General features: G+C 34.9%; 2 protein-coding genes across 2 annotated transcripts in view; both read left to right on the top strand.

The window, feature by feature from the left end:
* Positions 1-16,211, top strand: part of LOC126850665 (uncharacterized) — a 101,285-nt gene extending 85,074 nt beyond the window's left edge. Inside the window, 11 exon segments of the mRNA XM_050593888.1 lie at positions 5,321-5,510; positions 6,793-6,860; positions 7,221-7,385; positions 8,558-8,727; positions 8,821-9,012; positions 9,115-9,711; positions 9,788-9,989; positions 10,092-10,296; positions 10,633-10,762; positions 13,462-16,123; positions 16,126-16,211. Coding sequence (XP_050449845.1) covers positions 5,321-5,510; positions 6,793-6,860; positions 7,221-7,385; positions 8,558-8,727; positions 8,821-9,012; positions 9,115-9,711; positions 9,788-9,989; positions 10,092-10,296; positions 10,633-10,762; positions 13,462-16,123; positions 16,126-16,185 — 4,641 coding nt within the window. The 3' untranslated portion in view covers positions 16,186-16,211.
* Positions 16,212-19,616: 3,405 nt separating this feature from the next.
* On the top strand, positions 19,617-23,121 carry LOC126850677 (uncharacterized). The gene is made up of 3 exons (XM_050593914.1): positions 19,617-19,970; positions 20,228-20,348; positions 20,421-23,121. The coding sequence occupies exons 2-3, from the start codon at positions 20,253-20,255 to the stop codon at positions 22,518-22,520; spliced, it is 2,196 nt and encodes a 731-aa protein (XP_050449871.1). The 5' UTR covers positions 19,617-19,970; positions 20,228-20,252; the 3' UTR covers positions 22,521-23,121.
* Positions 23,122-24,128: the final 1,007 nt, after the last annotated feature.

Here is a 24,128-nt window from a genome sequence, read left to right as displayed (position 1 = left end):
TTGTAAACACAAATCAGCTGTTTAAGACTGACATTGCTAATGTCACTTAGAAAGAGATGCCGAGACTCGTTTATTATAATTGTTTTTCTCGCTTATCTCGTTTACACTTTCAAGGCTTTATATATTATAAAGCGCGACATGATGTTATAATAAACGTTACGTTGCTGAATTAATTGTAAACACAAATCAGCTGTTTAAGACTGACATTGCTAATGTCACTTAGAAAGAGATGCCGAGACTCGTTTATTATAATTAATGTCTAATTTTTCTCATTCTTTATTTACATCTTTTTTTATTATATTTTTTTTATTATATCTTATTTTAATTAAAAGGTTGATTAGTAATTTCGATGATTCTAGAAGTCGATTTCGATTTTACGATGATTCTAGAAGTCGACTATAGAACCATCGATTTTATCATGCATGCAAGTAAGATCGCTTCATATGATTTAATTTTAATTTGACAGAATTTGCACTGAGAAAAAAAAAGTTGTTGATTTGACTAAATATGTTCAACTGATTATTATTTCTTTGATTAAAATATTTAAGTATTTAAATTAAATACGACATATTAAATCTAACATGATGTATTTGACTTACAATTAAATACTTAAATCTTATTAAAATTGCATGGAAGAAATATTAAAAATATAGTAATCAGTTAAATATTAAAAATCAGTTAAATATTTAAAATGTAGTAATATTTAAAATATAATATTTAAAATATTCAAAATACAGTAATAATAAATATTAAAAAAAAAATAATTGAACGCATTTAGTCAAGTTAACAATTTTTTGTTCTCAGTGTGCTATTATTTACAACATAATCGGCAAACAATGAGAAACTTTGGATGGTGTTTCATTTAATTAATCGGGTCGATAAAAGTATGTCAGAAGAGAAATGGCGTTATTATAACAAACACTAATTTCTTCCTTCCTATTTCGAGGAACTCGGATCTATCTCTGGGAAAAGTTTATGTGATTCCACGCTCGGCTCGAACTTCCGGTCCCACGAAAATTAAAAATCTCTCCGCGGATGTCCGTCTCTCTCTCTCTCTCTCTCTTAACGTATCTGTCTGCCGCCATCGCGGACGGACTTGGCAGATGGGATATAGACACACCGTACACGTACAGGTGTAACGACTCGACCGAAATCGATCGGAGTGACTCACTCCGATCTCTCTGCATGTTTAATACGATGTCTCGTTGCAAGCACACGCGAACGTGTCGGGGCTCGGCGGATGACGGGGCGTTATAAAACTGCGCGAGCGGTGCAGTGTTTCCGCTTTATAATTCAAGCACCGGGGGGGAGAAAAGCAGGAAGGACGGAAGGGAAAAAAAAAATAAAAAAATATTCCAGAATACGTTAAATTGCGACATGTCCACAGAGCGAGTCGCGAAAATCGTCCTCGGAAAACTCGGAAATTATTCACGTTAATCGTCCAATTCCGCTGTCTATCATAACGTTTCCTTTTTTCTTTATAGCTATTTTAACCAGCTGTCCTTCCATCCAGCAGATTATTTAAAGCGACAGAGATTAAAAGGGGAAACGGAAAATTGCATATAAATATATTCGGCATTGTATTGCTCGCGACGTGTGTTAATCGAAAAGGCGATTATGATAAATTTCGCTCACTGAGTCAACGGCTAGGAAGTTTCCTCCGTATTTTATGGAAATTTACGGCGCAGTTTCTGAGTGTTATTCGATTAATCACAAGTTTTGGGCGAAATCGCGTGATGATTACATCATCCCCGGTGAAAGGAGAAACTTTTTTTTTACACGAGCACGATAATAAAATATCGATATTTTCCAATTTGAAGCTGGAAGCATTTCTCGATAACTATAATTATATCTCTACATTTCATATAATTACAGTTGAGGAAAAATAGACTCTGAATTTATCGAAGCATTTCGTAAATTTAATATTAGAAATTCGAATAAATTCATTTATCTTACGATAAAATTTCTAGAAAAAAATCAAACAGAGCAAAATAATTGGATAAATATCGTAAAACATTTTTTAAATAATAGTACAAATAAAGATGTTGATACAAATAAATGATATAATAAATATAAGGGAAAATTGTGGAACTTTAAATAATAATAATAACAAAGTCAATATTATATATTTTCTGTGTATTTTATCATTTTTAAATAAAATTATAATAATAAAAAAAAATGATACTATTTATTGAATTATTAATAACAAAGATTGCTTTCTAATCAATTGCGACGTCTTCCTCTACATGCAAATGATAGATAGGAAAACGTCATTCGGAATGTGGGACAAAAGTCATGCGTGAAACTCGTCGTCAACAACTGTCAGAGCGACGACACCGTATTTACTGTTTTGGACAATTGTATTTAATTAATTGGCGATTCGGACTCTGCCCTCCCATCGTTCCGTTCTACCCTCCCCACCTTCCCCCCATTCTTCGTGATACAAACGCAGTTCATCCGCGCGGATAAACAAATTTCAAGCTCGTTAAAAAAGAAAACAGAAGGATATGAAACATGCGCGATAGATGTGACTTTCATCAAAGAGTAAAGTCGATTCGCGTCCGTTGTTACGAGGATATATAGGATCCCCTTTTATCCTCTCAACGTGCGCGGTTCTGAAATTTACCGTCCCGGTAATAAGGACGCGGCTGTTACGAAACGTATATTTTTCTCTCCTTCGTTCGACGCTCTCTCGCGATATAAATCTACATAATCTCCAATGCAGCGCGCACGCGATATTACATTTAATAGAAGCGAGGATAAGCTTACCGTGGGCGAATGCAAAATTTCATATTCCGCCGACACGCCTCGTAACGCGCTTTCCATGGACAGCGTTACGCTCTCGCGAAATTTTTCTCTTATCCGACAATGAATCAAGCTGTATGCTTTATCCGTCCGTTATATATCAACCGGTTATTATCCTTGAACGCGTATATAGGTGAAGAATGATTATGGATGTTTTGATGAATTAAACGCGTACGAGATTACTATAAGTCAGGCACGTGTGGTCAGCAAAGAAGTGGGGCAGGAATGTTATTTCTGGGAATCCTCGATTTGATAAGCCATTTTTATAGAATTTTTTTTATCAGAAGAAGAATGCCGCAAATCACAATGCGCTACGATCCATAGTTATGGAGATATCGATTTTTAAAAGTCGTAATTACAACAATTTTTTTCGCCGCAATTGATGGTAATTTTTTGACACCGTGTATGTTTTATAAAATATATTCTTAGCAGATTCATTTATTTATATGTAGAAAACTCGGACGCGTAGAAACTTCCTTCCTTTGCATCCCCACCGAAAAAACAAAAAACTAAATTAACCCAAATCCATGTCCGAAATATGAATCTTTATTAAATATTATTATTATTATTTATTATTTTCATTTTACTTATTATTCTTTATATGTGATCATTCATTAGTTGCATTACGTTGCAAAAACTTTAAAATCGTAATATATTTTATTCAAAAAAAAAATTCTTGCATTAAAAAAATTTAATATTTCAATATATTTTTTTAACAAAAAATTAACATTTGTTACATTAAAAAAATTTGATGAAATATCCTATGAAAATGACCTCTTGCTAATAATTTTGAAATCTCGATGTATTTTTCCAAAAAAAAAAAATTAAAATTTTGAAACAACGATATCTTGAAAATTATTGATCCTAACGCATCGTAGTTTATGGCATTCTTTTTCTCGGTAAAAAAATCTATCAAATACACCTAATAAATTGAGAGGCCCGAAAACATTTTTCCCAAGAATGGAGAGCGGTATACATTAAAAACAAAATATATTAATCATTTAATTTGCTTAAAAATCCCTAAAATATATATTTCTAAAGAATATTTTATATGATTGGCATTTTTTTTTTTTTTTTAATGTTAATGAAGATTTTCTGCTAGTAGTAATTCATGCAATTTTGGAATGTTTTGTACGCGATAACATAGATCCTTGGATGCAAATAAATTTTTAGCCCCTTTCGCGTATTTTAATTCTTGCATTTTTTGTTTTCCATTTCATTATTTAATATTGAAATTTCCAGAGCACAGATATTTTCTCGAATAATAAAAGTAAATTTATTGCTGCTAAAAAATCGATTTTAAATAACTTCGCAATGGGGAGGGGGACGTCTTTAAATGCTTACAGCCTTTTCACGAGATGAATAAAATGGATAAGTTAAGCGAGATGTTGTCAATAAATAAGCGTCAATAAATAATAATATCCCGCTTGCCTCAAATGATTTTACGATGATTTAACGATACCGACACGCTCTCCTGTTAATTCAATCCCGTCTGTCACGGCATCTATACCTTTCTACGCGCCAATCGAATAACGGACCGTGGATCGATGGCCCTCGTAATGAGGGAAGCGTTTCAGGGACGATCGCGATACGACCACCCTCTGTAAGATCGTGCTTCTTTGTCGGAGCAGCTCCTTTCGGGAAAGTAAGGCGCTTGCTCTCCGAAGTAAACGCCTCTCCTCCCTCATTTCTCGCGGCGCGGCGATAAAAAAAAAAGGAAAAAAAGGAACGTGAAAAACCGTCGAGGTTCGCCAACGGCGTGCGCACGTCCCAGAATCTGGGACAACTATATTTGCACTGTGAGCCGATGTGTACGATACCGATGCGCATCCGAGAAACCGAGATAAGCCCGCGAACTGTAACTTTGAAATATCGAGCACGGGCGTCCCGATTTCTCGATACATTATCGTGACTCACGCGCATCATGAATCGGACAAATGACACATTAAACGATAAAATTAAATAGATTTAATTTAAATTAAATACGTAAGAAAGAGAGAGAGAGAGAGAGAGAGAGAGAGAGAGAGAGAGAGAGAGAGACATATATATATATATATATATATATATATTTATTTATTTATTTATTTGTATGAAGAATCAAAGCGTAAGTTTAATTAAAAGTTTACCTTTATGAAAAACTGTGCATTTATTTTTCCCTCGTGGCGATGAAGTTTCATGAGAACTTCTTCCAGTTTTGCATCCCGAGTTGTAGCAAGGAAAAAAAAAGATATATAATAATTATAAATATTATAATTATTTATACAATATTATTAATATTATTAATAATTATTTATACAATAATTTATTGTATACATATATATATATATATATATATATATATATATATATATGTATATATACAAAGTAAAAACGCATGATGAAATCGAGAAAGAAATTTTAATATATTCAAATATCGATAAAGATTGAGAGAAAATTGAAAAAAAAAAAAAGAATCTCTTAAATTAAATGTGTATTTTAGAGAATGATATTCATGAATTTTGCGGGAATCTTGCAGGAACTCTGTCATTACCAAGGTAGCGTTCGAGATGTTCCCGAATCGTGGGTTGCGTTATCCACTTGTAGAGGATTGCGCGGTGTCATCTTCGATGGTGAGAATCTTCACCACATCCATCCGGAAGATGAGAGCTTGGATTCTCCGCATTACCTCTACAAGCACAGCGATCTCGTTGCCAATAATACGTGCGGTAAGCATATCTTGTGCGCGATCAACCAATTATATTATTATATTATTGTATTATATTATTATATTATATTATTGCATATAAATGTTTCTTAAGTTCTATATTTTGGCTAATAATAATAGCGAAAAACTGTCAAAATTAAAAAAAAGAAAAAAGAAACATTTCTTATGTTTATACTGTTTGAAAAATCAAATAAATAAATCCGAATTATAAAAAGAAAAGTATCACAAAATAATATATATTTTAACGTTCATAAAAAAATTGTTTTAATTAATTTATAAAAAAAAAATTGTAATTAATTGTTGCAATAATTTTTTCTAATTTATGACAAAAGCTTTGGATAATGAATATCCTTTGAAATCAACTGCAAGAAACAAAAAAAGTAATTTGTAGAAAGAGAAAGAGAGAGATAATATTTGAAATAATAATAGTAATAATTTTTGAAAATTTTTATTTTACTGGCGATTTTTTTCCTTGTCAAATATGTCAAGTGTTACAATATGCGATTTTCCAAGAATCAATACTAATTTTAAACTTAAATAATTTCCAAACCGTCAAGAGAATTGTGCCCAGGTTGTGCACAGATACTCAGAAGAAATTTTCATGTGCATGTGTCATATGTCAATGTTTTGACATATGACACATGATTCTTAAAAGAATCATATGCTTAATAATACAGAAATATACTGAAAAAGATGAAGATTGTGTTTGAAAGAAAGATTGATATTATCAAGGTGTCAGTGTCAATATTTCTTCTACCAATTTAATTATTTATTAACGGTACAAGCATCCGCTTCTTTAAGATCACGAAAAGTCGAGATGATTATTACAATACTTCAAGGAGATATGATGACACGTGTCACATCTTACGAAGCTAACAATATTCATAATTAAGACCTCAGAGTTTATGACTAATAAGTTGACTCACACTACTTGGTGACTACTCCCAGATCATTCGTGCCGAGATGCTATGTGTTGCTGTCGCGAGAAACTTCGGCTAAAGCGATTTTCGCGGATTTTCTTAAGAGCATTCACGAGCTTTGACTTTGAGAAACACAAACCTTTAGTAGCGAGCGGTTCTCTTAGGTTCTCGTTCTCCCTCATTGTCACTGCCCTCGCTCCTTCTTTGAGCGCGAAGACTCGGAGACCCGCCTCGGAAGGAGACCCGTCTCTCCTTAACGGTCTTAACGAATGTGAGAGCAAGGCCTCGAAGGCTCTTTGTCCACCGGTTTTACCGGGAATCTCGCTGCCAATGATCGTGTCTAATGTTTTTCCTCGGTTGCAGGTTACGAAGGCACGCCACCGCATCATGTTCACCGACGCGATCATCGCGAGGTTGAAAGACTTTCCAGGGTACGTATGTGCGTAGAGGACGAGGAAAAAAAATTTCGCGCAAACCATTCCCCCGCCCCCGTCCCAATTAAATCTTCAAGAACGTAGTCTTGCTAGAAGGCTTCATATCCTCGGTGACTTGTTTTCCCGTTCTTTCCTTCTTTTTGTTGGAAGATTCCTAAACAATTGGAATCAATCTTGCATGTAGCAAAAATTGAGATAGAATTGAATTTTTTAGCATCGATGATAAAAACACGCAAATGAAAATTCATTATTTTGCAGAAAATTATTAATTCTGATGAATAAAATTGATAATTAATTCTAATGATAAAATTAATGAACTTTGCAATCAATATCATGTCATCATTTTTGTCATCGTAGCACAAAAGAGCAGCTGAAATTATTCGAGGGCCCTATAACGCGAACAGACAATCGCGTTACGTGGAGCTAGTACTTGTGATCGATAAGAAGGAATATATGGCGCTCGACGAAAACTTGGACAAAGTGCATCAGCACTGTAAGGACATCGCCAACATTATCAACGCTGTAAGTAACGTCATCGTCGTCACTTAACTGGACGTATAATTCATGTCGACCTGAATGAGAACGAGCTAAAGCGAGCGGCACCAGTTCAACAACTCCATTATCCAATTAGACGCTTTGAACATTTGCGGTTTCCTTTTCCTAAAATTCGCTAGAATATACTTTGTAACCATCGAGTTTAGCTGTTTTATTCTACGAATTTTGCTTGATTTAAGTTAATTGGCTGTTATATGCATAATTGTGTTCGCATGGATATTCAAGTATTCTTTTCTTCAAAAAGTAGGAACGTTACATGAATCTTGTTAATCGCATGCGAGCCATTACACATTCTTTGCTTAAACTCATTATCTTTTAAAAATTGATTTATATATATATATATATATATATATATATATATATATATATATGCAAGATGAGTTACTAAAAATTGTCTTCTAAGATATTTTTATATAAATTGATTTTAGACAAAAGTTAAATTATTTTGAAAGGGTTTTATTTTAGTTGCCTTATTTTTTTTGCAGGTGTTAAAAAGTTTTGAAAATTATCTCAAGTTTTTTAAATGGAAAGCTCTATTTTTAATCGGCTATAATTGTAGAGGATACAAAAATGAATTGAACAACTTATGACACTTTGACCGTGGACTGATCTTGAAATGACTTTGAAATGACCTTGAGATAACCTTCAACATTTTTTGACACTTGCATCTAAAAAGGAACTAAGATGATCCAAATGTAGTCCCTTCAAAATAATTTAATTTTTGTTTAAAATCAATATTTATGAAGGTATCTTAAAAGAAGGCCAATTTTTATAACAACTCATCCTGTATATACATTTCTTAGATTAAATTTCTCGATAATTACCCTAATCAAGTTAAACTGCTAAAATAAAATTTGCTTGACATTATCAAAAAGTTAGATTTTATTATCAGTTTCTCTCGAAGCTTAAATATTTTTTATTTTTTATTTTTCCATTTTTTAAAAATTTATCGTCAACGATAGTGCTGGATCTTTGTTTGATCTTAATGTATGAGAGAGAAAGCATAATATACCGTATATTCCGTGGCGTATACTCTTTGACGCAGCATGACAAAGAGATTAATTAGTGCTCAACCGTATCATGATACCGCGGAATCTCTATGTAAAATACGAGACAAAGGTATCTCGGTGTGTTTGCAGCTATATATGCCGTTAAACGTATTCATCGCTCTGGTTGGCGTGCAAGTGTGGTCCGAGTCGGATGAGATAAATCTATCATCGAACGGCGACACCACTCTGTCCAATTTCCTGCGTTACCGTAGGGAGAAGCTGGTTCAAGATATACCCAACGATAACGCCCAGCTGTTGACGTGAGTGCCGCTTGCAGTGCGAGATGCGTTATATAGACTAGCTGCATGTAAAACATATAATAACAAGCCTAATATTGTTTTTCTCGACAACAGGCGAATCACCTTTGAAGGTGGAGTGGTAGGCAAGGCTCTTAAAGGACCGATATGCACTTACGAGTTCTCAGGCGGCGTTTCCATGGATCACTCGACCGTCGTTGGTTTAGTAGCAGCCACTGTTGCTCACGAGATGGGCCATAATTTTGGCATGGAGCACGATGGACCGGATTGCGACTGTCCTGAAGAGAAGTGCGTCAAGGCTATATATTTTTCTATTGATATTACATTCCATTTGTAAATCGCTGATTCACTTCAAGTCCATCCTTATTAATTATTCTGTCATTATTCCAGGTGCATAATGGCGTCATCCAGCGGCTCATCCGGACCAACGCATTGGTCCACATGCTCATTGGAACACTTGGCTATAGCCTTTGAGCATGGCATGGATTATTGTTTGAGGAACAAACCGCAGAAGCTGTTCGACAGTCCCATATGCGGCAACGGATTCGTCGAATCAGGCGAGCAGTGCGACTGCGGTTTGAAGGAGAATTGCGATAATCCTTGCTGTAACGTGACTACCTGCATGCTGCACAGTAACGCGAGCTGCGCCACCGGTGAGTGCTGTGATCTGAAGACCTGCAGGCCGAAAACCGCGGGTACGGAGTGTCGTAGCGCCGAACACGAGTGCGATCTGCCAGAATATTGTACGGGTCAGAGCGAATATTGTCCGGCAGACGTGTTTAAAATGGACGGCGAAACCTGCAGCGTAGGCAAGGCTTTCTGTTATCAGGGCTCATGCAGGACGCACGACGATCAGTGCAAACTCCTTTGGGGTCCCACCGGTTGGTCCTCCGACACGCAATGTTATGATATGAACAATCGGGGCACAAAGAACGGTAATTGCGGCTACAATCGGATTGATGCGAGTTTCATCAAGTGCAATGATCAGTAAGCTGAAATTATATCATATATGAGAATGATATCCTGAGAGAAGTTGGATTTTAATGTAGCGGATCTGTTGTAGAAATCTCCTCTGCGGCATGCTGCACTGTAAACATTTAAATGAACGACTAGAATTTGGCATGGAATCGGTCGCAACCTTGAGCCACTCCTTCATCAACAATGGAGGAAAGATAATACCATGTCGTTCGGCTATAGTCGATCTTGGATTGAGCGAAGTCGATCCTGGACTCGCACCAGACGGCGCCAAGTGTGCGCCTGGAAAGGTAAAATATTCCGATGAAAGTTCGAGTTTTTTTTTTCTAACATGAAGTAAACCAGAAATGTAAATTGAATAGTTTGGATAATTATAATTCGCTTATATATAGATGTGCGTGAATCAGAAATGTATGTCAGTGGCGGATTTGAGAGCATCCGTATCCGGTGGTAATGCCTGTCCAAATAATTGCAACGGTAACGGAGTATGTAATAGTCTTGGTCATTGTCATTGTAACCGTGGTTTTCGACCACCTGACTGCCTTCATCCTGGAATCGGAGGCTCTGAAGATAGCGGTCCAGCCGAAGATCCAAACGGTAAATATCTCACCTACTTATATCTACCGATATTAATCGATAAGAAGAAAAAAATCACGTTCCTTTAGCATTTCCAAACAATGTCAGTAGAAAAATAACAATTGATAATCTGAGAAAAGGTTTTAACTTAAAATATATTACATTTTTATAGTGCCCTGTGCAGAGTTCCATAAAAAAAAATGATTTTCTGTCAAACTGACACACTACTATTCGCGTCTGGCTCTCATTAGCCCGCTAAAGTTGTGTTTTCACATATAGAACCTTAAAATTCTCTTAGTTGATATTTTTATAGATCTGCATTTTCGACTGTATGATATGCATTTCATGTGTTTTCAGCTCGGAACGATTTCATAACTGCATTGTATGTTATCTTCTTGGGAATAGTACCCGCCGTAGCTCTGCTGCTACTCGGAGTTTGGTACATCAGAAATTCTGCACAGCATTGGAAGAAGGACGTGATGTCTACGTACGTATCTAGTTTCAACCGTTTTAAAGAGAAACGCAAACCGCATGCTAAGTCACTCGGTGTTCTTAAGTCAAAGACACATTACACTGCCGGCAATAAATATTTCGGGGTGATCTCCGCCTATTTCGTGCCAAAGCGAAAGAGTACCACCCGTAACGTGAATAAAATATTTACAATTAATGATAACGCCGCGCTCAAAGAGTCGTTACAGATAACGAAGACTGATTTGATATCCACCACTAATCCGGACGCTATCAAGTGTAGCAATAATATCGAGTACAGAAAGTCATTGCTATTCGGCAACGTAAAGCCGAACATTAGCGCGCAGTCCCAAGTGCAGAATAACGTTGCGACTCTTTCGATACCTGCCATTGAAATTCAATCGAAAAGACCTACTCCGCTTAGGTCGGAATTAGGCTCCAAGATATCGGAATGTATTCAACAGATTCAGAGAAAATCGCCTAAAAATGTCAAAGGACTTACGCTCAACACAGAATTCAAATTCGAGCATTTGAATGAGAGTCCATCCGGTACGTCTGACGTTACTCCAAAAACGGACGTATTATTTAATGATTCGAAGACGCCTGCTCCATTTTATAATAAAAAGCCACCACCCCCACCGGCACTTGCTCAAAGCTTAAAACCAAAGATCTGAGCGATTTCTGATCTGTCTTTACGAATCTAATCACACGTAGATATTTAGCGTGAAAATTCGTGTATTTTTAGAATGCATTATGATATATGAATTCGAATCTGTTTTATAGTCTATAGTGCTAATGGAGCTTATCTTTAGATTTCGATAGATCAGGAAATAATCATTTCAATTAAAACACATCATATGCACAAAAGCCGAACAAAAGACATTCAAAGATATTATCAGTATATGAAAAACGTGATAATAATTAAAAAAGGTCAAAATCAGTTATTTACCGAGTATATGATATTTTATAAATAAATATAAAGTATAGATAGTTAATTTAAGAAGAATTTTACTTAATATAGTGCAAATATCGTAGCATTTTTGTGCGAGTTATGATTTTTGCATTATAATACGGGGACTCGAAAATGGTGACGGTATATAAAGCAATATTGGGACATTACTGTTGCCAGAACACGCTAAAGTAATTCCTACTGTGATTCCAACTGCTGATCGTAATGATATGCTCTCCAGTATATTGTTATGCATAAATATATATAGTCAAAAGTTTATAATAATATTTTTACATAAATTAAATAAAAAATGAAATTAATAGTTAAGAATAAGTGTAAATATAAATCATATCACGTTTATCTCGCGCGTCTATCGTGATTAAATCTATTCAAAACAGATTCTTTGATGTAACAAACGTAATGAGATGTGATGTAAAGCATAGTAATTGATGTACTTTTTATTTAGCATATCGAATTGAATACATTTTTAGTGCAATATGCATTACTTGTGTGATCGTAAATTTAAAATATTTAAGAACTGTATTAAATTAAATTAGTAAATGAACAGCGTTTTGTTCTCACTGACTGCTCATGTACTTAAAAAAAATTGCTATTTAGTTTAAAAGGCTTTGTTTTACGCTCTCAATTACATATTAAATATGTAGAAGCTATCTAAGCAAAATTTTAATATGCATCAATATACTTATTTACAATATTAATATACACCTGTAACAAAACTTTTATAAGAGACAAATATTTATCTTTAATTTACACAGTTCAAACTATTAACTTTTCAATGCTACATATATTATAATGAATGTGAAGTAAATCATTCAATTTTGCAGAACAAAATACTGTTCTCTTATTAAAAATCAACGAATTATATGTAAGAATTATAAAGTAATATCTTTACATGGACGGAAATTATTGAAAAGTTTGTGTAACATGTAGAGCATGTGCAGAAAATTAAGTTATATGTGAGCATGAGCATGAACAAAAATTCTCTTCTTACTGGCTTTGCATTTTACGAAAATTGACCATTTATATAAATTAAAAGCTAAATTTGGAGGACGTTCATAGTTTTATATATTATTACTCATTATGTTGATATTACGATTACTTAAGAAGAGCTTAACTTTTATTAATAAAAAATATTTTTTTATTTCTTTACTCATTTCTTGGATATAGAAGATAAATATTCAACGAATGTTACTCATATTTAGATAAATAAAATGTACGATTTATTATTATTAATAAACATAGTATTGATACACAGTATTTTCAGTCTTCCTTAATGATTTCCTTTTCCAAATGCTTGCTATACTAATATCTTAATCAGTAACTAACATTTCCCTGCAATTGTTTCTTGCCTGTGCATGTGTTTGGATTTGCGGTGAACAGTTATGCATTTGAGAGAAATACTTATACATGATTATTTTTCACACGATGCTGAACATATATATGCATGTGTTGGATAAAGTGTGTGTAGTATATGATAAAAAGTTTAAAATTCATATATTACTTCTCATACTACTAATATTTTAATAAACACACACACACACACACACACGTGCACATATTTTTGTTTCATCATCAAGATTGGCATAAGAAAAACGCAACACATGTGTTTTATATTCTAATTTATACTGAATAGAAAAGATTCTCAGATTTATCTTACTACAAATCAATGTAATCACGCACTAAATATCACATAATTACGCTTACAAGTTCCTCAATTCCTCCGCTTATAATTCTGCTTCAAATTTCAGGACCGATCGCGGCCACAATGGATCGCTAATCAAAACGATCGATCGTTCGAGCCCCATGTCTCGTAACATTGAGACGATTGATTCTAGCCTGAGTCAGGATCCAGCGTGCGTAAGTCTGCTGCCTAAGACAGAGACCGACGAGCGCTACACCAACAATATGTTCGGTCAGTTTAAAGGATTCACGATCACGCCGATCCATTCAAATCAATCCAAACTGGCCGAGCCCACGAAACCGGCCCCACCTCCGCCGCCAGGGTGGATGCCTACCGTAGCGATAAAGACGAACATAATTAAGTCGAGCACGCAAAGGTGCAATGTACCGCATAAAAACAATCTGTTGAGTTCTAATGTCAACGATGCGACTGCGCCGATGTTGCCGCCGTTAAATCCCGGATCTATGGCGCGACCGTTAATCAGCAGTCCCGTATTGGCAGCCACAACTTGCACATCTGTCGAACTGGTAGCTGCCAAGATACCCACCAGACCTGCTCCGGATGTACCCACGCGTCCAGCCCCGGCACCGCCGACCACCGCTTCCACGACTCCCGCAAAGCCGCAGAGACCCAACAGTACGCCGTTGACGAACGTGATATTACCAGAACCTGAGAAGAAGGATAGAGGTAGCACGCTCAACCGAATCGCATCGATGTTGCGCCCTGGTTCCGGCATCATGAGAAGCAACTCCCAGAGAGATGAAAGAAATACAAATTCTCTGCCGAGGAACCAGCATCACAAGGCCAACAAAGTCATCGATAAGGAGATCCTGAGAAACTTGGAGATTTCCAATCCGATACCACAGAAGGAGATCGAAATCGCCACACCGGTCATCCCGGTGATATCAACGGCCGAGGTCGAGAAAAAAAATGTAGTCCTGCGCGCTCAATCAATGAGAGACAGCAAAATTACGCCAAAACCTCTTATTCATACATTCGGTTCGATGCGTCAGACGACACCCGTCAAGAGACCCACCAGTATTCCTACAAGCGCGAGGCCTACGTCACCACCTCCAGGTCCACCGAATATCACACAAACGGAAAAGTCCGTGGAAAGTACGATAAAGATTCCAGGACTGCCAGGCTATCAAAATCCACCCATAAAGCCCTTGGAGAATGTTTACGACGACTGCATGAACTTGATCGCGGAATCTTCATTGTCGGCTTTGACAGAGATCACGGAGGAATCTCCCACAAATGATAATATCTACGCGGTGATAGAGGAATCCGTACCGGAGAAGAACAGGAAGAATACGGAATTGGAGACAACAAAGCCAACCGCAAACGAATATAAACTACCGAAACGCATCGACGCGTCGTCCACTGGTGGTATGAACGGTCTGGAGTCGATGGGTCTGCTATCGGAAATCGTATCGGAGATCTCGAATCGCAATTTCGACTCTATATATTCTACCTCGACGCTAAGCAGAAAGAAGAAGGAGAATGATAAGGAGAATGCATCGAAAAATGCGGAAAATACAGGCTCCAATAGTTCCCTGGGTGGTTATATGAATTCGAGTCACTACAAAACACCCGGGAGCGTTTACTCGAACTCGACTTCCGGTAAATTTAATTCCTCGAGCTCCACCACCAGCTCCGGTTACCTTCATCCATCCGTGATAAATATTCCGCAAGTGGACAGAAAAGAGACGGATAAAACTATTTCGGACGCGAACGACAACTTGAAACCTATTGAGAAAAGCAAGCTAGATACCCTCAAGTCTAATAATCCTAATATAAACGACGAGCTGTCTAAGGAACTCGGCATGAAGCCACCTGAGAATCTTGTAGAACACAAACCTTTCGCTCCAACCAAGATTCGATCGTCTCATCTGATACATATCAAGAAGGACGACCAAGCTGAAAATAAAGTTCCGGTTAAGCCGCCTTTGAACAGGACTAAAACACCACCGAACATCGTGAAAAGTCCGACTTCCAGAGAACCGACCGAGTCGAGCGTAAAACTCACGAGACAAAGTTCAGATAATACATTAAAGTCGTTGAAATCTTCCTCGAAAACGTCCGATGCGAGTTCGATAAATTCGGCGAAGCAGCGTTCGGATGCGAAGCAAACGCAACTGAATGCGACCAAGTCGAATAGCGATTTAGATAAAGAGGAATCGCGTACAACTGTATCTGTCAAAAATGTGCCTTGTAGTCCTAAGGATAATCCGGGCAAGTTCAATAGCCCGGATTTGGTCTCGAGCTGCTCGAACTCGAATCAAGGCGGCACGAAATCGCCGGACGTTGTGGGCGGCAATCCCAAGTTCAGTCTCCCTTTGAAGACATCCGCTCACAAGACGTCCACGCTACCAAAAAATGGTGGGCAAAAGACGCCTACGACGCCGTTGAAACCTCTAAACATTACGTCCAAAACGACTGGTCTCTCGGAAAGGAAGAAGTCTCCGACCGGCAACGCGAGCATAGCTAAATCATTATCGTCATCTGTCAAGGATTCGAATAATGCCAAGGTTGTGACATCCAAGATATCCGCTAAGACGGAAACGATCAAGAGCGAGGATGGAGGAACGAGGACGAATCCGCTGCAAAGGGCGGCGAGTGGTAAATCCAACGTGGCGTCACTTCAGCAAAAATTCGAGGCCAACAAGAACAATACTGGTGTCACGAGGACTATATCGAGTGCGAATAACAAAAAGCCGGTGCCTGCGCGAGCAAAGTGACGGGAGTGCGCGGTGGCGGTGTGAAAAAAAAAAAAAAAGAAAACAAATAATCATCACGAAATAGAAGTGAAGGAAATCTATACTTGAAACATTCTAGTCCATCATTGATTTATTCTCGTTGGAGATATATGTAAACGAGTATACACGTTCACGCTGATATGAGCATGCACGAGTATAAACGTAGATACCCGCATACATACACACATATAGGAGGGCGATATATATATATATATATATATATATATATATATATATATATATATATCTGTAACTTTTTAATTAAGAATCCTTAAACGGAAGCTGAAAGAAATAGTACAAGGATCGCGAATCTTTCCCTCTAAGATCCATAAAAAAAACGCTAATTTTACGAGCAAATGTTATATTTCTTGTCAGGATATTGTAAAATTACACGGTCGTACATGGCCGTTACATAGGAGAGACATATAGTATTGAAAATTGTAAATATAATAGCATCCACTTAAAAATTGTCAAATATTTTTTGTAGAAACTATCCCACGCATTGCCGACGTTCAAGCGTACCTACACATATAAGCCAATAATTAATATGTAATATTTATCTTAAGCGTTTTATAAGAAGCGATATACGAGATAAGTGACATTATTTTCGAGACCTTCGCTTGAAACTGGAGAAGGGCGTGTTACGAAATTAATTAATCTCTGTGATATATGTATATGTATAAAGAAATATACTGCACAGAAACACATTGTACGTCATCTTGTTACGACTAGCAGGCTACGAGCAAATACGAGATACGACCAAAATTATTTTATATCATGCTACACAAATGTGAGATATGATGAGAGAGATATATATCCGGCGATCAGATCGAGGCAAGGCAAAGAGAGCATGAGAGAGAGAGAGAGAGAGAGGAAAGGGAGAATTGAAATTTGAAATTTCACGTAATTTATTCTTGTATTCATTTTATTAATCCATTGAAGGTTGATCAATTATTAAAAGCGATGTGCGAGAATTTCCTCAACAACATACATATTCAAAAGTCATCCAAAGGATGTTTAACATGTCAAGGAACATTATAAGGATGTTATACATCCTCTGAATCTTTTGAACATGTTGTTAAGGTTGTGTCCTTGACCGAATCCGATATATAAGTAGATTGTATCGAAAATCATGCGCCGTTAAATTAAAAGCTATCGGAAAATGTAGTCATATCTGACAGACATTATTCTGTTAATAGAAGGCCTCTTTCCAAAGATTAAGCTATAACAAAATCTAGGATATATACAGACACAAAATTGTACCTTTGAGATTCTGTGAGAGTCAAAATTGAGATGTCATTAATTAGTGTTGACAGTTTCGATAATAACAGAACACTGCGAATCAAGTAAAGTTGATATTCTTTCGACAGTAAATTAAACTGGAATCGTTAAGTATTTCGTTTCGATTGCGTATTGTATCACGCCTTTATTTTTTCATCGTTCTCCGCGTAAACGAATTAACGATAAAAGGCTTGTTGCTTCGTCTAAGGCCGCTCTCGACGCAAAGACTAGAACTATTTATTTGACTGATGCGTGTAAATATTGTTTATATAAGATAGATACATAGAAAGAGAGAGAGAGAGAGAGAGAGAGAGAGAGAGAGAGAGAGTGAGTTAAGTTTTATACAATGTACCTTCGGATTGGATAAGTTAAGTTGTAAGTTACCTATAACTATATTATACGTGCGATTGTGAGAAACAGCTTCGATTTCTTGAAAATATATATAAAAAAAAACATATGTAGATTTTATTATATTTAAGAGCGTGAAAAGGTGGAAAGGTTTTATTGAATTAAACCGGCAATATGTGTGCATTTACTCGTTCTTTTTTTCCTTTTTTCGTTACGTGCAAAAATATCCAGTGGATAACTCTTCATTCATAGTATTCAGTTTGCAATAGTTCCTACATGCGAGTACTCAGAGATCACATAGAATTTCGCCAAAATTCAATAAAGCTTTTTTACTCACTGTATACCGTGCATTGCTTTTTTCCGCTTGTTTCTCTATACGTGACGTCATATGTATGTGTGCTGCTTCGTTGCGAGACGATCAATTTATTTCGCATACCCGTTCGAGGATGAGGCCTTTTTTTTGGCTCAACTTTTGCTTGTTATTAATAAATGAATGCTATTTTAGTAAGAGTACTCTTCAAAAAGGAAATGAGAGAAAAGAAGAATTAAACGTCACAGTAAACTGCGTAATTGTACAACGTGTAATTGTAATTATAATTGTACAATAAAAAGTATCCGACAGATTGACTTAAATACAACGATCGTTATCAGGCAATAAAAGCCTACGATGTCATATGATGAAGTTACAAAATTTCATTTTACATTGGTTAATATATAATAACAACAAGCATCATTGCAATACATATTGTACATTCTGAACCAAAGATAAGTAACATCTATGACACTGCTGAGATAAGTACCACTATATACAATATATACAATATATATATAAATTATGATAATGTGTACATTACCTTAAATCTTAACGATGTTACAATAAAGTCTTTATTCCAACTAAATATTTTTCTCAACTATCTTCTGTATTTCCGGCGTATTTTGCGGAAGAATTAATTGGAGCCAGCATCGATCGAAAAAAGATCATAATTTTAAAAACATAATGTTAAATATTTTGCATACATATATATATATATATATATATATATATATATATATATGCAGTGCATCGTAGGATACATTATATATAATGTAAAATGTGTAATAATTGTAAATTTAATCCTTATTATTGTTATAATTGTATGAAACAAAACTTATGCTGAAGTATATTTGCATATAATTTTTTCATTAATTTAGACTCTTATTTAATTAATTTTTATTCTTTTTTAATTAAAAATTAAAGCCTTATGACACTTCTAAATATTATAAAATTACACAAATATTATTATTCATATTTAAATGCAAAATTTGGCAAGTAATATAAAAGTACGTAATAAAGAAAAATAAAAAAAATGAAGATATAAGATTACATTTAGATATTTATATGTAGTAATTATAAGATATATATATATATATATATATATATATATATATATATATATATATATAGAGAGAGAGAGAGAGAGAGAGAGAGAGAGAGAATATAAAGCAAAAAAGATTTAATTTACATAATTACTATATTTTTGGAACTATTTTTTTGAAACGCATATCTTTTTCAAAAGAGAAATAAATTTCGAGATTACACGTACCGTCCTCGATATTTTCCAATACAAGCGAAAAGTCAAAAATATTGAAATAAAATGTATAAAAGTGTAGAATAAATAGAATGGAACGAGCAGAACGAGATATACATGAAGAAAAAAGAAGAAAGAGATATAAAAAGAATGAAAGAAAAAAAATAAGCGGGTCTTTTCTCGATAGGCGCGATTTCAAGATCGATCATGCGCGAGAAACGGCGACGAGTAGATGTGCGCATGCGCGGAGCGTTTGTGTATCGCGGTTTCGTCGATGGCCACCACCGTCAAAATTAATTTCGCGATATTTGCCGCTATTTTTCGCCGTCGTACAGCGATCTCGCGTTTGACAGATCGCACGTCATGTGTTGCCGGATAAACATAGAAGCACGATTATCATTCCTTTAAAAGGACGGTATAAATGTTCGATTCGACGTACCGTGTATATCTGTGTATCATCGACAAAAAATTGGTTCTCCGGAAAAAAAAAGAAACGTGCACCACCGTGTACATACGGAGGATTGCACAAGCAACGCCGACAATTATTTTATATTAAGATTCCAAATCATGTCATCGATTGTAAATCAGTCGTAGCGAGTCGCTCGCCCACTTTCTCTCTTGTAAGTATAAATTTAAAAATTCTATGTACACAACTGAACCATATATAGCATAAATATGCGGGGAATCTTAGAGATATATTTTGTCTATAAATCAAACACTAACCTACAAATGATTTTCTACTATGCGATATATTTTTCATTCTGACATGTTCGCTCTGTTTTGTCATTTTGAATAAGCGAAGCAAAATCATTGAAAATTCGTGAAATTTGGCGTTGGTCGCAAGATCGCCCATTAATTGAATTTTTCCAAATTATAGGAGACTCTATATTGCACGCATTGACATGGTGAAGATGGCATATGCACCACTACCTAAGCTTATACCCATTAATGCGTCCAACATGTGTCCGAACAACATGACGAAAGTCTCTTTATGCGAAGTAAGTTACATAGCAAAGCAATCAATCACTTATCGTGTTACACAATATTACAAAATGCAATGTTATTTGCAGGTGTTGCAATCAGATCCAGTAAAACGTCTTTTTAATCAACCAAACATTATTATTAAGACAATTCCTCTAAATTCAGTGGCTGAGCTTGACAAGAATATATTTGATAATAAGAGAAATGGCATGAACGCAATGACACTGAAACCACCTGCAATATCAATAGTTCCTGTGAGGATACCTGATGAAGAAAAAGAAGATGCTAATCTTCTGCCTTCAAAAATAGAGGACAAGAAATCGGAAATTGCTTTGCTGCCTGTTAAAAAAAAATTATGTGGTCACTATGAACCGTGCGAGAACATTATTTGCGATGTAATAGTGCAGCAGTACGTAGATGATGACAGAGTATCACCTATGTTAGCAGTGAATATAGAAGAGGAAGAAATAAACGCGCCAGTCGGAAAGCACTGCAAAAACGAATATTGCGACGCGTTGAGTATCGATCATAATCGTTGTCGTCGAGCGTCAATAAAGTTACATAGATGCGATAAATCTCGTGCATGTGATATTTGTGGGATAACGTTGGAAGGACGAAAATCTCGGATATATCACAGGAATTGCACAAGGAAGGACGAGTACAGACACAACAATATAGATAGAGTGCATTTGTTAAAGGAAAGGATGCGCGAACGTGAACTGCAAATTTTAGAAATTACGAAAATGAAGAGAAACGATTACTCGGACCCCGCAAAAGCGATGGAGATTTTGCGGAAGAATGAGGAGATAATAATCATTCCAAAAACAACGCCTAGTCAACAACCGATCATTACCATAACTTCAATACCCACCACTCAATCGATTGGGACTAATGCATCTAATGCTCAACCTATCAAAATTAATTCACAAGGAAATAACTTTGCGAATATTCTTGGAAGTGTGCCCCTCACGATTTCACCGCAAAACACATCGTGTCCGATAGAAAGCAAAACGCAATCGATAAATCAAGTTGGATTTTCAAATTTGCAACAATCGTACGTGACATCTACATCAACACCTATTTCTGTTCCTGTCTCTTCTGTTCCTGTTGCTACTTCTGTTCCAGCTTCATCTTCGCAGAATCAATACGTTCATATGGCAACGTGTTTGTCTCAAACTACTAATATTCAATCTTTGTCGATAAACAATTGGGTCGTGTCACCGTCGCACATTTTGACCACCCCGATTCAGGCTAAACCGTTTTCGATGCCGATACGCGTGGTGCCTATAACTAACTTGATAACTGCGCCATCATTGCTACATCGGACACAGGGTATTCCCAAATTCTGCATCATGGCGGAAAATGTAACACCAGTGACTATACCAAATCCATCTTCGCTTCAGCCCGCTGCTATAGTTACTGCTAATGCCGTTAACACTTCTACAACTACTTCTGTTACTTCGAACACTATTACTACAACACAACAAAAAGACACTTCGAAAGTTCCGATACAGCACTATTCGATACAAAAGTTGCAAGGAGAAAAGATCTTGAAAAGGAAGAAGACCTTTTTTTGCGATTACTGCTCGAAACATTTCAGCACGGACTGGTATTTTAAAATGCATATCGCGAAGCATAAAGGTGTAAAACTCTTCTTCTGCAATCTTTGTGACGAATCTTTTAGTAATAAGTACGATATGAAGAAACATATGACTAAACAACACAGTAGTCAAAAGGATATGTTTACGACTCATCAGTCAAAGGAATTTTCTTGCAATAAATGTGATTATGTTTGTAAATCGTTAATTTTCTTCAAAAATCATATTAAAACACATGCAACATTGAATTCTGATAAAGTAAATATCAAAGTGAGGAAACAGAAATTAAAATCCTCTGAAGAAAAAGTAAACCACACAACATCAGTACATGATTCAAATAGAAAGGACATGAAGGAATTAAGCCTAGATGAGAAAGATATATCTAGTAATTTGAAGAATAAAGTTTCTGTTGAAACGACACAAGACAATGTCAAGAATTTCCAAAATATAGTCGTCAAAAACGATGATGACATAGATTTAAAGACGATTAATGAGAACGATAGTGCGAAGTTGAATGGATTTACATTCGTTTCCATAGAAAAAAGTCTTCATCCCAAGAATTCCAAGCCAGAATCTATTATCACGTCGTGATAAAAAATTCGTGCAATATATTTTATTTATAAAAAATACAAGCTAGACGATTATTTTTCGAAGTTTGATACCAAAAAGCTTGGAAAAATAGAAATATATGTGGAAAAGAGTATTGGAGAAAGTATCCTATTGATAACCAAAAAGCGTTAAATGTAAATGTTGATATGTGTTTTGTACAATGCGTGAGCAAGATATACTTATATTAGAATTAATATTGTACTCTTTGCAAAAGAGTATGCAAGAGTACTGACAGTGTTCTTCATGATAGTTGCATAGCTTAATGATGTGGAATATTGTGATATGAATTTCTTTCAATGCAAAGGATTCTTATTTACTTGCAATCGCACTTTAAACTGTCGTGTAAATAAAAACCGCGACGAATAAAAACTGCCCATTTTCTTTTCCGCATAAAAGAAAACGTTTATAGGGAGAGTAATATTTGAAATTTTATTTATTTATACATGATAATTTAACAAAATGGTTTAGTAAAATTTTTAATATCTCGATTGTCATAGCCATTAGTTATATTTACGTTAGTAATTTTTTCGTTACATTCCTGTATTAAGTATAAGATATTAGGTATTAGATTAGGTATTAGATATTAAGTATAAGATACATCAGATTTTTTTACACACATAATATATATATATATATATATATATATATATATATATATATATTTATATATGTGTATGTGTGGATTGATATATACATGTGTATATAATACTACTATTTTATTTTTTTGATTGTTTCAAGTATTAAAAAATAAGATTTTCTACTTCTTTAACGTTTTCTTTTATAATCACAAATACTGTTAAATCTTTTTTAAAACAGAGAACAAAGAATACAAAACGGAAAAAATAGAATCTAAAAATAAACAAATTAGATTTATTAACTTCAAATTTGATTTATTTTAATTAAATTAAATATAATTAATTTAGTATATAATTAAAAATTTTTATTTCTCTTATAACTTATTTTTTCTTAAACAAATATTTTATAGATTTGTTAAATGTTTCTTTTTTTTTATTAATTTTGTATAAGAAAGTTCAAGTTATGCTGGCACTGTAAAGCACATTATTATTATTATTATTAATTATTAATAATTACTTAATATAATATATGAACTTTTATATAATATAACATATAATATATGAACTTTTATATGTATAACAAATAGTAGTATTTTATATGTATATATATATATATATATCGATGCACAATGAAATGTTTATGTACATAAAAAAAATCTTAGTTTAAGATAGAAGAGTATAAAATTGACTTTATTCTTGAATATAGACAATTAATTATGGTAGATATAAATTAAAAGTTCTGCTGCATATTGTGTAAAGACCCATTCCCTCATGATTAATTAATTGACATGAATTTATAAATGTCAAATCAAATTAATAAAGAGCCAATTTGAACCAAAATTGGCCCTTTTATTCTAATTTTTTTTCCTAATTGACATGATATAAGTTATACAACACAATGAAATGTAATACAAGTATATTTTTTTGTATTGCATTTTATTTCTCTTTCAAAGAGGCGTATAAAATAAAAAAAGAATAAAATAGAAGCTACGTTTTTATTTATTTATGATGTGAT

The sequence above is a fragment of the Cataglyphis hispanica genome, chromosome 6, assembly GCF_021464435.1.
Source record: "Cataglyphis hispanica isolate Lineage 1 chromosome 6, ULB_Chis1_1.0, whole genome shotgun sequence".
Lineage (NCBI taxonomy): Eukaryota > Metazoa > Arthropoda > Insecta > Hymenoptera > Formicidae > Cataglyphis > Cataglyphis hispanica.
This window is presented reverse-complemented; position numbering and strand designations above follow the sequence as displayed.

What these genes read in the sequence shown, in the direction of transcription:
- LOC126850677 (XM_050593914.1), top strand. Translation starts at nt 20,253, where the DNA reads ATGGTGAAGATGGCATATGCACCACTACCTAAGCTTATACCCATTAAT. An exon ending in CGAAAGTCTCTTTATGCGAA is followed by an intron (nt 20,349 to 20,420) that starts GTAAGTTACATA and finishes TGTTATTTGCAG; the next exon opens with GTGTTGCAATCAGATCCAGT.